The sequence below is a fragment of the Nannospalax galili genome, unplaced genomic scaffold (assembly GCF_000622305.1).
Source record: "Nannospalax galili isolate Female #2095 unplaced genomic scaffold, S.galili_v1.0 scaffold806, whole genome shotgun sequence".
NCBI lineage: Eukaryota > Metazoa > Chordata > Mammalia > Rodentia > Spalacidae > Nannospalax > Nannospalax galili.
This window is the reverse complement of record NW_008355419.1, coordinates 389,232-405,010: the sequence shown is the minus strand read 5'-3', so window position 1 is coordinate 405,010 and position 15,779 is coordinate 389,232. Positions and strand designations below refer to the sequence as shown.

The 15,779-nt window shown below is 54.0% G+C and overlaps 2 protein-coding genes across 2 annotated transcripts in view; one reads left to right on the top strand and one right to left on the bottom strand.

Moving 5' to 3' along the window:
* Acap3 (ArfGAP with coiled-coil, ankyrin repeat and PH domains 3) overlaps positions 1-6,343 on the top strand; it is a 14,941-nt gene extending 8,598 nt beyond the window's left edge. The window contains exons 10-24 of the mRNA XM_008852578.1: positions 38-49; positions 653-765; positions 849-900; positions 1,103-1,203; positions 1,276-1,387; positions 1,637-1,845; positions 1,933-2,002; positions 2,112-2,206; positions 2,283-2,485; positions 2,724-2,831; positions 3,837-3,935; positions 4,022-4,248; positions 4,436-4,545; positions 4,658-4,768; positions 4,857-6,343. Of these exons, the coding sequence (XP_008850800.1) occupies positions 38-49; positions 653-765; positions 849-900; positions 1,103-1,203; positions 1,276-1,387; positions 1,637-1,845; positions 1,933-2,002; positions 2,112-2,206; positions 2,283-2,485; positions 2,724-2,831; positions 3,837-3,935; positions 4,022-4,248; positions 4,436-4,545; positions 4,658-4,768; positions 4,857-5,004 (1,770 nt within the window). The 3' untranslated portion in view covers positions 5,005-6,343. The remainder of the gene's footprint in view (positions 1-37; positions 50-652; positions 766-848; positions 901-1,102; positions 1,204-1,275; positions 1,388-1,636; positions 1,846-1,932; positions 2,003-2,111; positions 2,207-2,282; positions 2,486-2,723; positions 2,832-3,836; positions 3,936-4,021; positions 4,249-4,435; positions 4,546-4,657; positions 4,769-4,856) is intronic.
* An 826-nt stretch (positions 6,344-7,169) lies between these two features.
* On the bottom strand, positions 7,170-11,440 carry Scnn1d (sodium channel epithelial 1 delta subunit). Its single transcript, XM_008852681.2, is given in 12 exon segments — positions 7,170-7,221; positions 7,223-7,533; positions 7,707-7,782; positions 7,934-8,098; positions 8,184-8,262; positions 8,352-8,469; positions 8,547-8,645; positions 8,734-8,897; positions 8,986-9,074; positions 9,283-9,473; positions 9,587-9,794; positions 11,073-11,440. Coding segments are annotated over 12 exon segments (1,920 nt in total).
* Between the last annotated feature and the right edge of the window lie 4,339 nt (positions 11,441-15,779).

Genomic DNA, 15,779 nt, shown 5'->3' with positions numbered 1-15,779 from the left:
TCCCTCCCTCCCTCCCGCCCTCCTGCTCGGGCCTCAGACACTGCTCCAGGTAAGAGAGTTGCACCCTGGGGTATATATGTGAGGCTGTGGTGGAGAAAGACAGGTCCTCCCCTCCTGGGGTGCTTCAGCACCAAGGACACCTCCCTACCTCAGAGCTGCTGCACCTTGGGAGGCACCTGTGGGCCAGCTGCTTGCTGGCACTACCAAGATGAGTCTAGCCAGTCTCCTTTGGGAGTGGTGGCAGCTGTGCCTTCCTTCCCCTGCTTGGGCTGAGAGCAGGTGGTGATGCCTCCTCTTTGCTGGCCTGGCCTGCCAGACAACAGGACACACAACAGGACACTCAAGGCTCCCGGGCTTCTGAATGGAGCTCTGTTTGGCAGCTGGAGCAGGCCCAGCTGGCAATGTGCATGAAGTACTCAGGATGCAGGGGGTGGGGGGATAGCTTCCTTCCTGATCGTAGCTTGCTTGTTCCTGCAAGCCTAGCAGTGGGGGCTGGAGTACTCAGGCCCAGATGTGAACATAAGGGGTCTGCCCACAGGTGAACAGAGGTTTTCTGAGCATGTGCCTCAGCCTTCATTCTGGGTGAGCCTGGGAGGGGGATGGGGTCCTGCAGGGGTGAGCACTCCCTGAGGGCTAGCTCTGTCCTCCTCAGGACTTCTCTTATGATGAACCAAAAGTAGAGTTCGATGTGGATGCGCCCAGTGGCGTGGTAATGGAGGGTTACCTCTTTAAGAGAGCCAGCAATGCCTTCAAGACATGGAACCGGTAAGGATCTTCCTCAGGCAGGGCTGAGGGCAGTGGATATGGAACCAGCTCTACTTGATCCCCCTGTCTCCATCCTCACCCAGGCGCTGGTTCTCCATTCAGAACAGCCAGCTGGTCTACCAAAAGAAGCTCAAGGTATGCTGGGGGCAGAGTCACCATTGGCCAGACCCCTCCCCATCTGAACTATGGGGCAGGCTCCTCAGTGGATGTTGACACGTCACTGAGGACACAGCCAGGCACCAAAATTCAAAAGGTCGTGGGAGCAAGGAATTAGAAATACATTACTTGAGTCTAAGATGAAGGATAAAATGAGATTGTAAGCTTGTACTGCCTACAGGATGCACTGACGGTGGTGGTAGATGACCTACGCCTATGTTCTGTGAAGCCATGTGAGGACATTGAGCGGAGGTTCTGCTTCGAGGTCGTGTCACCCACCAAGTGAGGAGGCCTAGCCCAGGGAAGGGTAGGGGAAGTCCCTGCCCACCCAGCCTGACCAGCTCCTCCCTACAGGAGCTGCATGCTTCAGGCTGACTCTGAGAAGCTACGGCAGGCTTGGGTGCAAGCTGTGCAGGCCAGCATTGCTTCTGCCTACCGAGAGAGCCCAGACAGCTGCTACAGTGAGGTATGTCTCTCCTTCCATATGAGTATGCATACCTATGTACCCACAAAAGAGTTCCTGTAGACTACATATATCCTTGTGCAGGCAGTGTGTACATGTGTGTATGTGCACTGTTTTCATGTGTACATACATGAAGATTTGTGTTTAAGGGGTCCTGGCCTGTGCTGATCTTTCTAACTGGGGAGGGGAGACCTGCTAGGGAGTTCAGACAAGCTCCTGAAGGACTGAGTGGCTCCTCATACCATCCACCAGAGGCTGGACCGCACAGCATCACCATCAACGAGTAGCATTGACTCCACAACGGATTCTCGGGAGCGTGGAGTCAAAGGCGAGAGTGTGCTGCAACGAGTGCAGAGTGTGGCCGGCAACAGCCAATGTGGCGACTGTGGCCAGCCAGATCCTCGCTGGGCCAGCATCAACCTGGGTGTGCTGCTCTGTATCGAGTGCTCAGGCATCCACAGGTGGTCCCTCTGACTCTAGGTGGGCAGGGCTGGCTGAGGTTTAGGATAGAGTCATGCCTTGACTCATCTCTGCTCCCTACTGTCCAGGAGCCTGGGTGTCCACTGCTCTAAAGTGCGGTCCTTGACACTGGATTCCTGGGAGCCAGAACTCCTAAAGGTGTGTATAATGGCTCTTGAAGATGAAGGCCACTTGGTCCTTGAGGAGGCACAGGTGGGATCTTTGTCTCTGAACTTGGACTGACATCTACACACTGTGCTTCCTATAGCTGATGTGTGAGCTTGGAAATAGCACCATGAACCAGATCTATGAGGCCCAGTGTGAGGGCCCAGGCATTAAGAAGCCCACAGCCAGTAGCCCCAGGTGAGGTGAGGGGCAGCCATCTTGGCCTGGGGAGCCCTGGTCTGTGGATGCAGCCTCACATTTGCCTCTGGTTCAGGCAGGACAAGGAGGCCTGGATCAAGGACAAATATGTTGAAAAGAAGTTTCTACGGAAGCTGCCCTCTGCACCAACCCGAGAAGCCCCAAGACGCTGGAGGGCACAGAAGTGTCAGCATCCCCACAGCTCCCCTCATGCCCCCACCGCTCGCTTCAAAGTCCGGCTTGAGCCAGTCCTGCCTTCCATCGCTGCTCTGTCCTCAGGTGGGAGGGCTCCCAGCAGCAGCACTTGAACTCATATACCTGGGCAGGATTGGGAATAGGCTCAGTGCAGCCTTGGGAGGACTTGTGGAACCCTCAGTGTCATGGTGGGGTTGGGTAGGCTGGAGGCATGGTTTCACAGGGGTACCTGAGAACTCTGCCTGACTCCTGGCACGACTTGAGGCACTCCCCATCCTGGGCCATAGTTTCATCCTCTGAACATGTGGCCCACCTCCTGCAGCCGGTACTGTGGAGCGCAAGTTCCGCCGGGACTCCCTCTTCTGCCCTGATGAGCTGGACTCTCTCTTCTCCTACTTCGATGCAGGGGCTGCTGGGGCTGGTCCACGCAGTGAGTGCTGAGAGATCCCCATCCCCTACTGTGTGTCCCCCTCAGGAGTCATATCCTCAGGCAAGGTAGCAAAAGGGGCCAGTTGAGGCATTCCTGGATAGTGAACAAATGTGGATGGCAGTTGCTTAAAGACTCCAGTGCTGGTGTTCCATGAAGGAGGCTGTGCTGGCGTAGGGAGGATTTGGGGATTATCAGGGTTAAGACTGGAAGCACATCAAAAAGGGCTAGGGTTATCTTTTTGTTTGGTTGGGTTTTGTTTTATTTTGTTTGGTTTTGAGACAAGATTTCCCTGTAGCCCCAGCTGACCCAGAAACTGGCTATGTAGACCAGACTGGTCTTGATTTCACAGAGATTCCACCTGCCTCTGCCTCCTGAGTGCTGGGAATTAAGGTGTGTGCCACACATGACTGGCTAGGTTATCTTGACCACCAACCTGGGGGCCAAGACCACAACTCTCAAGAGTTATGTATGTAAGCCATGCATGGTAGGTCACACCTGTAACTCCAGTACTTGGAAGGCTGAGGCAGGAAGAATGTCATGGGTTAGTGAGTTATCTAGGCCAGCCTGGGCTACATACTGAGACCCTATCTCAGAAAAAAAAAGTGATGTGTGGAATGTGTACATAAGCATGTATGTATGGGGCATGTGTAGTAAGGGGGTTGAGGGGTTAGAACAGGCAGCAGAGGGCACTGCAGCACTGGCCCTAAGCTAGGCTCCACAGCTCCTCCCTTGATGCCTGGGTTGTGAATTCAGAGTAAAGACCTCCAAGCCTGGAGGACTCCAGTCCACTCTGGGTCATGCTGGGAGGAGAGGGCTACCCCTGGCCCCTTTGAGCTATATTTTGGTTTCCTCTCAGCCTGGGCAGAATTCCATTGTGTTCCATAGTGAGGGCTGATTCTGCCCCTGAGCGGGAGGGTCCATTAGAAGGTGGGTAGGGCTCCAGCTTACCCTCAGTATTCTGGGACCCCCTCCACACTGAGGACCCCCTCCCCTGTGGTCCTACAGGTCTAAGCAGTGACAGCGGCCTGGGAGGTAGCTCTGATGGCAGTTCAGATATCCTGGCCTTTGGTGCGGGCTCTGTGGTGGACAGTGTCACTGAGGAAGGTGGGTATATGTCCCTCTACCTCAGTGCAACCCCTTGCCCCAGCATCCTTGAGACTCTCAGCTCCTGATCCTTCCCCCTCCCACAGAGGGTGCTGAGTCTGAGGAGTCCAGCAGTGAGGTGGATGGGGAAGCTGAAGCTGAGGCCTGGAGCCTGGCAGATGTACGAGAGCTGCATCCTGGGCTACTGGCACACCAAGCAGCTCGGACTCGTGATCTCCCTGCATTGGCTGCAGCACTGGCCCATGGAGCAGAAGTCAACTGGGCTGATACAGCAGACGAGGGCAAGACACCACTGGTGCAAGCTGTGCTAGGGGTGAGTGCAGGCTGGGCTGGTGTGCAGAACAGGACTGTACCCATATGTGCATTCTGTGGTTCTGGACAGAGACCAGAGTTGATCTTGCTTGAGGGTACTCATGGCAGGGAATTCAGGATGCACAGTCCCTGCCTGGGTCCCTTCCTGGGTCCCTTCCTGGTTCAGTCTGACCTGCCTGGCTTCCCAGGGTTCCTTGATTGTCTGTGAGTTCCTCTTACAAAATGGAGCTGATGTGAACCAAAGAGACAGCCGAGGCCGGGCACCCTTGCACCACGCCACACTCTTGGGCCGCACTGGGTGAGTTACAGGCCTGCCCTGCCCACCCTACCCCACACTCCACCCACCTCAATAAGTTCATCCGCCTCATAATATTCATTCCACCCACCTCAATAAGTTCATCCACCCTCAGCCAGGTTTGCCTATTTCTGAAGCGGGGGGCTGACCAGCATGCCCTGGACCAGGAACAGCAGGACCCGCTGACCATTGCAGTACAGGAAGCTAATGCTGACATCGTCACGCTGTAAGCTAGGCAGGGTCCTGGGACCTGGGTGGTTTGAAGGGGCAGAGATTCTGTGGTGGGGTCTCCTCATGTTGTGCCCCTCCCCTAGGCTTCGCCTGGCTCGCATGACTGAGGAGATGCGAGAGGCCGAGGCACCTTCTGGCCAACCAGGCCCCCTGCCAGGCAGCAGTCCCACTGAACTACAGTACCGCAGGTGCATCCAGGAGTTCATTGGTCTCCACCTGGAGGAGAGCTAGGGCCTGGCAGGCCGGGCAACCGTGGGATCCCTGCCCTGGCCCCGGCCCCGGCCCAGAAATCCTGCATGTCCCTGAAGACCCTAGCCCCTCATCTAGCCACAGCCCTGCCTGTGACAACCATGAGCCCATCCTGACAGCCCCAGAAACCTGGCACTCCTGGAGTCTCCACTCTCCTGCTCTCCTCCCTCCTTCTGGCTGCTCTGATACTCAGCCAAAGGAGAGGTAACTAAGCACTGAGTCTTTTATAGCCCCACATTTGGGGTGGAGGGGTGCTGCATCATCTGGTGCCCCTCATCCCACCTGGGAAACCTTTGTCTTCAGGTGGCTCCTTCAGGGGTCTGGGCTGTTCCTGGCACAAACCACTCAAGGTCCATGTCACCATGTGCCCCTCTGCCCTCAGGGCCTATGTCACCTTGTGCCCCTATGTTTACTGCCCTAGAAAACTGACCTGCTAGCTGGGTCCTTCCTACATACCCTACAGAGCTCTTCCTCCAGCCTGGGGCTGGTGGCTGGCCACCAGCACCTTCCCTGGCAGGAGTGGCAGCTCACCCAGGGAATCAACCTGAGTACCTCGCTCAGTGACCCCAGCATCCAGGTTGGGCTTTGCAGGTGCTGGGAGTGGAGCTTTGGCCCAGACCTTACACCTTGGCTGGATGCAGGCATCCCAAGGCCACATGGTTGGCCATTCAGGTCCTTGTGCCTGAGACCCTAGACCCACCTGCCTCCTCCAGAGGCACTGTCTCTGGTATACTTGGGCCAGAACCCATGCATAAAGCAACTGGCACCTTTCACCCTGTGCCCAATGTTCTTTGTTACTGACTGAGTGGATTTTCTACAATGACCTCGTTCTGATTTTATTTGCGTCTTTTTTTCTGTGGACCCTCAAGGACCACCCTGATACCAGCTCTGCCTGCTACTGGGGAGGCCCACATAGATCTTCCCTGCCCTGCCCCCCAGCCTTATTCCTTGGGCTGGGCCTCTGAGAGGTCCAGGGGTTCCTTATTTGGGAGCCCCACCAATGCCTTCAATGTCCCCTTTTCCGAAGGAGTCCCAGGACAGAGGCTGGGGCCCTCTGCATACTTTGGGCCCTTGGTTAGGTCAAGGCCAGTCAGCTGGTTACTATGCAAACACTGCCCTGGGAGCATCCATGGGCAGTAAGGTGGGCACTGGACCAGGGCCTCTGACTCCCCTGCTTGTCGGCTGTGGCCCTAAAGTGCAAAATCAGCTCCTTTCTCCTGCTTGAGCTCTGCCCACTGCCTACCCCATCACCTTTGGGCTGGCAGGACCCCACTCCTTCCTGCTCTGATCACTCTCGGTTAATAAACCTCTGCCGCTTGCACCCACTGCCTGCTCATTGGCATACCCTGCCTTGCTTGGCTCTGTCTCAACTGAGGGAGTATCTGGAAGCAGCCTTAAGCAGGGTCCCAACAGTGTCCCATCAAAAGAGAATATAACTCAGACCTGATGAGCTTTGAGAAAAACTTGGTCCTGACACCCCCAGCCCTTGTTCCCTTGCCTCTCTGCCTTTCTCTAACCTTAAAGTGTCTGTTGATAAAAATAAGAGTGACCACAACCAGTGAGAATAGCCGGGGCTGGCGTCCTTGACCTGCATTCTGTCCATGTCTGCCGTGGTCTGCTCCAAGGGGTATAGTCTGAGATTTGTAGTTCACCCTGCTGTAGGTAATTGGGGAAACCCACATATGTGCTAGACAGCAGATGGAATAACTGATTTTATTGCAAAGTAGCCCAAGGTTAGCAGATGTCTTGGCCTGGGCCTGTTCTTCCTCCTACCTGCCCAGAGGCTGCCCCAAAGCCAATGCAGACTCTGCCTGACATGTGTATTGATATAGACAGGTGTCAGGAACATGGCACAGACAAATGTGACACCAGACACCACTGTGTAGACATGATTACATCCAGACCTCAGGAGTCCAGAGAGGGGAGACTTCCTAGTTCTGTGTTGGGGCTCCTCAACCCTGGAGGTTACCACTAGGTGGGATAGGTGGGTAAAAAGAGGCTCTGTTGTGTTGAATACGCTTGATAGCTGCATAGGTCAGATAGGACTGCTGCTTGGGCCTTCAAGTGGCTAGGCTGGTCCACCCGGGAAGATGAGGGAGCTCACTGCTACTACAGCTCCCAGCATTAGGTTGAGGGATCAGATAGCCCTATTGGGGTACTTTAGTTGTCAAGATCTCAAGGGGCTTGAGTTCAGCCCAGTTCTTCCACTGAGATGCCCTCCAGATCCCCAGGAAGCATCTGTGGGGAGTTAGCCCCTGCTGGTCCCCCTGGACCTCTGATATCATCCTTGAAGTTTGTGGGCCTCTGGCTGGCCTCTGATGTGTGGGTCTGCTCTGTGGCAGTGCTGGCTCCCAGCCGGGACACCTGCCCCCTGCGAAGCCAGCGGAAGCCCAGCAGCAGTGCGAGGGCGGTGACATCTAGGAGCAGTTCCAGCAGCTCCAGCACAGAGAGGACAGATGAGCCAAACCACAGACTCCAGAGGCTGCCCATGGCAGACAGCAGCTGTGGAACCTGTGGGTAGACAGGCAGCAAATCTAGCACGGCCTCCTGTATCCCACCTCTATGCAGGACTGTGCAGGGCTGCCTCTCCCCCCACCAGTTCTCATACATCTCAGATCAGGTGGGACTGGTTAGCCACGGGCCCTTTTTCCCAAATCTGGCCCTAGATCTCTCCAACCACTCACAGAGTATACTGGTGCTTCATCCACAGTACGGTAGTTGAGCTCCCGATAGAAAATGTTCACCTTGGCCACACTGCTCCTGAGGTAGGGACAGAGATTTAAGGGGGTTGGCAGAGGAGAGGCAGGATGTGTTTCTGGGGGTGGGGGGAGAATGTACCCACCTGTGGCTCCTGCTCCAGTTTGGGCTCTGTGGGTCTTGCTCTCCAAGTACAGGCGGGATCCAGTCCTACACAGAGAAGGCTTGCATGACCACATTGCCCCTGCCCCCAATAACACAGGTGGATGTGAGGAGTACCAGGGGTACTGGCCTATCCCCATTGCATCCCATGAGACTCACAGCAGACTTGGCTGAAGGCCACCTGGAAGTCCCTGCTGAGAGCTTGTACAAAGACTCCCTGGGAGAGACAGCAACACCAGTCATCCTGTAATGCTCTCCAGGGAACAGATTCCTGACCTCCTGGTCCTATTTTCCCCTCTTACCTGCAGGGCCTGGGGCAGCGAGAGATACAGGGGAGCTGATGGGTTTCCAGGTCCTGGTAGAGTCGGTAGAAGCAGTGACCTGGAAAGTGATTGAGAGGAACCAATCAGTTTAGGAGTGACCACCTTGGAGGCCCCTAGCAGTCCCACAGGAGAGAAGGATGGGCTCACCCCAGGCTGGATGTCGCTTGTGGCTGCAGTATTGGGCTCCTGCAGGTAGTGGGTAGAGGTAATAACCACAGGAGCAGGTCTTTACCATCAGCTGCTGGAAGCAGGACACCAAGCATGCCTGAGGAGATAGCAGGGACTCAATTTGGGGGTCCTGCCTACACATGGCTCAGGGACCCCTTCTGACCACCCACTGACCTGCATGGTGTATGAGGTATTATACAACATCTCCACATCCACGCCCTCAGCGCCATCAGTACAGGAGCCATAGGGCTTTCCAAGCCGACGTACTTCATCCTAAGGAAAAGGAGTTTCAGTTCTGTATCTTTAGGCCCTGCCCTATCTCAATGCCTGGGTTGGACAGGAGGTCCCAAACCCTGTCCACCTCTCGAATTCCAATGGTAGTCTGAGTCCCTGGCCGGATGTTGAAGCCACTGTGTTCCAGGAAAGGTGTGTGGTTGTGCCCATGAACCATGACCTTGATTCCAGCCTCCATGGACAAAAGAGGGAGGTGATCTTGCTGCTCAGTCCTGAGGACCAGGCTGATTCCTGGAGAAGCCAAGGGGGAGATATGAGGCCACATTGTCCTGCCCACTCCACAGTCATGTCCATATGCCTGCCAGGGATTAGCACTTACCATGAGTGATGCCAGGGTGCTGTGCAGCCCAGCCACCCTTAAAGGTATAGCAGTTACCATAGGTCTGGTGGTGGAACTTCTGGAAGTGCCTAGAACCCAAGGCTATGGTTAGGTCACACATGCTTTTCATCTTCTACACATATGCCCCAAGAGGCCATAGCCTATCTTACTTGGATAAGGAACTGTTTGTAGCCACCCTTGAACAGCTAACTGCTGGCTTCTGACCAGCTGAACCCCAGGGTAGAACTCTACTGGGTGGGGCAGAGGGGAGCAGCCTACCAGCCCTGCCCTGCTTACTGATCCTGGCAGTCCTCACTGTCATAGTGACATGACAAGACAATGTGGCCATCATGGCCTTGGTAGCTGTCCTCCCAGACTGTGGGGAGCAGGGCCAGGATGTCCATGTAGTGGAAGAGGTACCATTCCTGGGCAGCTGTCACACCTGAGGAGTAGGCACGGTAGAAGCAGTCGCCACCGGTGCTGTTACACTGAGAGGACACAGGGTCAGTACAGTCATAGCCATTGTCTGTCCTTTCCAGAAATGCTCCCTTGGGGGCAGCAACACACTAGGACCTTCACCTCCTTGAGTCCTGGTACTCACCAGTCTGAAACCCACTTTGTGTTGGTTGTCCAGGTGACTCAACCATTGCAGACGGATCCCACGATCCAGCTGGAAGTGGGGCCCATGGCTGGGGACATTGGCAAAAGGGGCATCCCTGCTCTCACTAAGGTTGAACTTGTAGAGGGCATAGATGTTCTCCCAGGCAAATGCATCAAGTACTTCCAGATGTTGGCGAATGGGGCTTGGCCTAGAAGCGGGGCCAGACAATATGGACCCATTGAGTGAGAACCACCACCTCCTAGCATCAGTCACCTGGAGCATTCTTGGGGAGTGGCTTGTGGGGTCCCCTATGGCACTGACCCTGATGGTCCAACACTATGTGACCTCAGTGCCCCTGTGTGTCCAGTGAAGACAGCAGCCCCTCATCCTTCTCAGCACACTGAAGAGGAGCTCTGAATAGGAGCTGGGCCTAGGCACTCCCATGACTTCACAGTTGAGGTCAGGTCCCCAGCCTGGCCATCCCTAGGGCTTTATGCCCTCTTGGCAGGCTCACAGCCACTCCTCATCTAGAATGGCACTTGTCCTCCCTTTTGAGGTACCATACAATTGAAGCCCAGCTCAGACTGACCTAGAAAGTCCCCTTTGGGGCTGGAGAGATGGCTCAGCAGTTAAGAGCACTGGCTGCTTGGGTTCAGTTCCCAGCACCCATATGGTGGTTAATAACTGTCCAATATTCCAGTTCCAAGGGGTCCAATGCCTTCTTCTGACTCCATACATACATGCAGACAATATACTTGTCCTAGTTTGTTCTTCATTGCTGTGACAAAACACTCTGACCAATACCAACTTGGGGAGGAAAGGGTTTATTCAGCTTACAACTCCCAGGTCACAGTTCATCCCTCCTGTTGCTGTGATAAACACTATGACCAAAAGCGGCTGGGGAGGAAAGGGTTTATTTTGTCTTATACGTTACAGTCCATCATCCAGGGAAGCCAAGGCAGGAACTCCAGGTGGGAACAGAAGAAGAGACCATGGAGGAGCGCTGCTGACAGCTTGCTTTCCTGGCCTGGCTCAGCTACCTTTCTTATGCAACACAGGCCCACCTGCCCAGGGATGGGACCACCCACAGTGAGCTGGGTCCTACCACATCACTCATCAAGAAGATGCCCCTCAGACATGGCCACAGGCCAGTCCAGTAGAGGAAATTCCCCAACTGAGGCTCCTTCAACCCAGGTGTGTCAAGTTGACACTAAAGTTATCCAACACAATACTCATACACATAATAGTAATAATAATAATAATTTTAAAGTCCCCTCTACCCCTACAACCCTCAGCTCCCAGTGGTATCTGGTTGTTCCCTCAAGGTGACATTAGGAGACCTGAGAAGTCCTGGCTAGGTGCAGGGGGTGGGGGAGATGGGGGTCATGGTGCATCATCTGAGACCACATCAAAAGAGAGGTCCTTGTCTGCAGAGGTAAGGTGCTAGGGAGCCCACCCCCAAGGCTGACAACTCCCAGGCCCTCACCTATATGGGTTCATGTCACACAGAGTGACTGATGGTAAGAGTTTGTGCTCAGAATGCACAGACACTGCCATGATGACTGGGTAACTCCAATACTGTTTCAAGAGCAGTGCAAGCTGCCAATATAGCACCCCCATGGTACCCAGGAGCAGCAACCCCCAGGATGCTGTCTTAAGCCGATTCTGACGGGAACAGACAAGGCGGATGGTGCCATGGATAGTGGCATTGGCACAGAAAAAAGTGAGCAGCTCCCTGAAGGAGGTGTGTAGCTCCACTAGTCCCTCCTTGTCCTCCTCCTGGGAAGGCAGAATGGGTGTCTGGCCCTGGGGAGTCTTCCAGGTCTCAGGCTCTGTGCTGGCTTCTTGGACCATGATTCCAGCCTGTGTGCGAGAAGAAAGCCTCAACAAGTGCCACCTGTCTCCTGGGCTCTTTTCTGCTGGGCTAAACCCATACTGCACAGCCAGAATGCCCCACTGGGTGACTGATGGATTTCCATTCACTTTACCTGGAAATATTCAGGACAGCAATGTCCATGGGTACTAGTGGCACAGTCCAGCCTGCTCTGTTGGTCAGACACAACCTCATCATAGGCTGGTCCATGTTCAGCACTGACCCTGCACCATTCTTTCCAGGATGCCATCAGGGCATGAGATCCCTGCCTCAGTCCTATCCTATTATGACATAGAGCTGATCCTGGGAAGTAAGAGTGGTGAAATCATAGCGGACACAGTCTTACAGGTGGGTTGAAGCCAGGTAGGATTTCTTGAGTGATCCCTGGGAAGAGGCAGGTTCAAGTGCCCTGCTTGGGTAGGGGCTTGGCTGTGTTTGTGGTCAATGACGATCTAGAAACCCTGGAAGAGCTTGCCTTTGAGATTTGAAGGTCTTCACCAACCCCTGGCACTCAGCATAGCTAGAATGTGTTAGAACTAATGCAATCAGGCTGGACTGGTAACATCTAGGCTAAGGATCAGGCTTAAACATTGCTCAGCTCTGCAGGACCAAGGCAGATCATTTGTCTACAATGGCTTAGGGTTTAGGAAAGGCCTTAGGCTTCAGGAAAAGTAGGCCTGGGGGCAGTAACCCAGCCAGCTGTAAACATGCAAGGGCTTCAAAGAGATAAAGACACTGACAGACCCTGCCCTGGAGTCCCCAGGGTCCCAGCATATACATACATAGGGATCCTTTGTGCCATGGGGTCCTGATCAAGCCAGGCCTACTGGCCCAAGACTGACTCTTGAGTCACCATATAGGATCCCTGAAGACTTTCTACCTGAACCCTTTCTTGGTTTAATCACTGAGCTTTCTCATGTCTGGAATATGTCTGGAGTGTGCCTGCTGAGTTCAAGCCCCCTTCTACTGCCAGGCCTAGGCAAGCATCTGCTGAAACTTTGCCTGTTTGAGTCCCACCAGGTGTGCCTAAGCAAGCTGCTCCAACGTGTTTGGGTAGTGTACATATTAGAGCAAACAATCCAGTTTCAGAGGGGGCTGGAAGCACGGGTGGGTTAGACAAGACGTCTTCTCAAGTCTGTGAGCTCCCTCATGTCCCATAGCAGCCAGGTCTGAAGCGTGTGTCAACATAGAGTACTGTTGGTAGCCTCATAGTACAGACCTCTGCTCATGTGTTTCTCCCTGTCATGTAGAGAGGTCATGGGTAAGGCAGGATAGTAGTTATTTACAGGTGAGACAAAGGAGGGTCTAAAGATTCTGTTGAACAGTTGGGCTGGAGGTTTTAGAGCAGGGTCAGGACAACATCCAAGGCTACTCAGAGATGGGGCAGAGCCTAACTTCTAGCACAAAGCCTGAGACCCACGGAGGCAGACCTGAATACAGGAGTTCTTCTCCCCCCCACCCCCGCCACTGGGGGCTGTCCCACACATTGTCTGGAATGCTCTTTGAGGGTCTATTCAGTATGTACTATTGCCAGGTATGGTGGCACACACCTTTAATCCCAGCACTCAGGAGGCAGAGGCAGGCGGATCTCTGTGAATTCAAGGCCAGCCTGGTCTACATAGTGAGTTCTAGGACAGCTGGGGCTACAGGGAGACCCTGTCTCAAAAAGACCAAAAAAAAATGTACTATGCCCTACCAGGAGAGACACAGTTGCTCTCACCTTGGTCTAGCTGACCAGGCGATAAACTGCCCTGATCATCAAGAAAGGTTCCCTGCCTAGCAGCATCACAGAAACCAGCACAGGAAGCAGAGCCCACACCAAGCACCCCTTGATACCTCAAGGCTGGACTTTCCTTGTTCAGGTGCCTCTATTCTTCCACCAAGACTGTTGGTACTCACCTAGGATGGTGACAGCTCTGGTAGGTCATAGAGCAGGAGGTGGCTGAGGCTGGCTGGGAAGCCTCCTCTTTATAACAGGCCACTGAGTGTGGGTGGAGTGACAGGGGAGGGGCCAAGAGTCCAGGATGGACACACCTGCTCTGGAAGGGGAATTCTTAGGGAGGCAGAGATGAAGGTCCCCTTTGCTAGGTGAGCCTTTCTTACACTGAGTCTAACAGAAGAGACCTGACCCTTTACCCTAGCTGTGGTGAGGGGGTAGCAGGTTTTGGAGGAGGAAAAGAGATTTTGAGCCAGGACTCCTTTGGCTGCCCCATGTGCTACAATGACTCCTGGATTTTAGGCTTGGGCTCCCACAAGGCTGGGAGGGACATCTGCTTGCCAACATCTGCTTGGCTTATACCTCCAGCACTGAGCACAGGTGTTTGTGGAGGAGGGACACTGGGTGGGGGCCTCTACTCCCAGAACTCAGGAGTTCCTTGAGACCAGCTGCACAGCTATTGGGATGGGCACTAACTGTAGGAACAATCTGGGGCCTGGATGAGGGGGCAGGAGCTTACCGTCTCCACAGCATCAACCATACTATACACTGGAACCATGCCACATGCATACTAAAACACACACGAAGACCACACATACAATAAGACTCCGCTCCAAATTCAGGGACAAAAATCACATAGTGGACTGTCATAAGACCGACTTTCCAGATGCCACAACCTGAGGACTCTCAATGATTCCTGTCTCTTCTGGGGAACCTTGCATGTCCCAGGATGATCCACTGGTCTCACCATGCCAATGACCAGCCCCTTGGCCTGGTCTGAAGCTCTGCCACACTTTCCCCAGGACAGATTCTGGGCTCCTGACACTGGATACTCAAACCAATTATAAGGATCTGGATTAGGCCAAGTGAGCAAGTGCCCATCCCCACTGCATCCACCAGGTAGAATCTTAACTCCCAAGAAAGGTGAGGTCATTAGTCTCTTGTTTCTGGAAGCAGGCAGTAGCCACTGATAACTTCCCAGGAAAGGGAAGTCATGCTGAGGAAGAGTGGCTTGGACTTGGCTGGTTGGGTGGGAATCACAGCTCTGTCATTCACCATCTGTGTGGCCATACCCAAATTACTCAACCTCTCTGAGCCTGTTTTCTCAAGTAAAAAAGGGCTCAGGTGCCTCTTTAAGCCTAAGGCTCAGAAGTGATACTACTTAATATGGGCTGGTGAGGGACCCTCAGACTCGGCACAGGCCCTGGGGTATACCTTCACATCAAGCAATGTTCCTTTGGAAGACTTGGGCCCATGTTAATGAACATAATGCTATGTGACTCTCAGGAGCAGAAGAGGAAGGGTCTGGGCTCTCAAGGTCATCTGAACTAAGCAAACCATGTCTCCCAATATCATAGGAGTTGCAAAAAGAAGTGCCAGGAGAGAAGCATAGCTGGAGAGAGGGACATACCTTCAATGACCCATGTTCCACAAAGCCTGAGTCAGAGCCTCCAGCTCAGTCCTCCTCACCTCTTTCTGGGAAACCCCAAGGGACTACTAAGGCCCAGGGAAGGCACCAAGGGGGAAAGAGTCAGCTCCATGCCCTGCACTTGACCTGGGTCCCAGAGTTTATTCTCCTCCTTCTTCCTGGTCTGTCCCCAGTCTGCTTCCCCAGGTGCCCCTAGTCCTGTGAAGGGTAGGCAGGCTGCAGTAGCAGTAACATAAGAGTGAACCTAGCTTCTGACTCATGAGGGGCCCCTGTGGTCACTACTCACTAAGTGTATGTTGAAAGACATGGAAAATGAGAGAGAGAGATGAGAGAGAGAGAGAGAGAGAGAGAGAGAATAAAGATGTCTCTCGCCTCTACCAGCACAAGCCTTCTGCTTTCCCAGGAAGGACATCTGAGCACTTACCTCCACCCCAAGGCTTTTAGGTGGCTGGCCACAGGAGTAACCAGGAGCAGGAAGAGTCCTCTCCCAGGACAGGAATGCCTTGGGACTACAAGTGCCTGTGTTTATGGGACACCAGACTTGTTCCTCTCCTGGTGTTCCCCACATTCTGGTGCAGCTCAGAGTGGGCCCTGAGAAGGCTCTTCTGCAACCAGTGTGAAACACACAAGATTCTGGGAGGAGGAGCTGGGACATCCTCCCTGGGCTGGGGGCTGATGAGTTTGGGCTTTTTGGTGAGGGGCCCTCTTGTGGTACTGCAGAGACCCCCATGCATTGACTATACTGGCCAGGCAGGGTCTTGGGCCACCACAGAACAGGCACTGATATGGGGGCATACCTTGAGGTTTGGCCAGATGCTTCCTGTTTGGTGTCAGGAGGGTATGCGGGGATATTCTCCTGGGTCACCTCCAAGCTAGCTTTTTGGGGCTTCTCCTTAAGCTTTGGCCCAACAATCTCTACTGGTGAAATGTGACCAAAGCCTTGAGATCTACACTG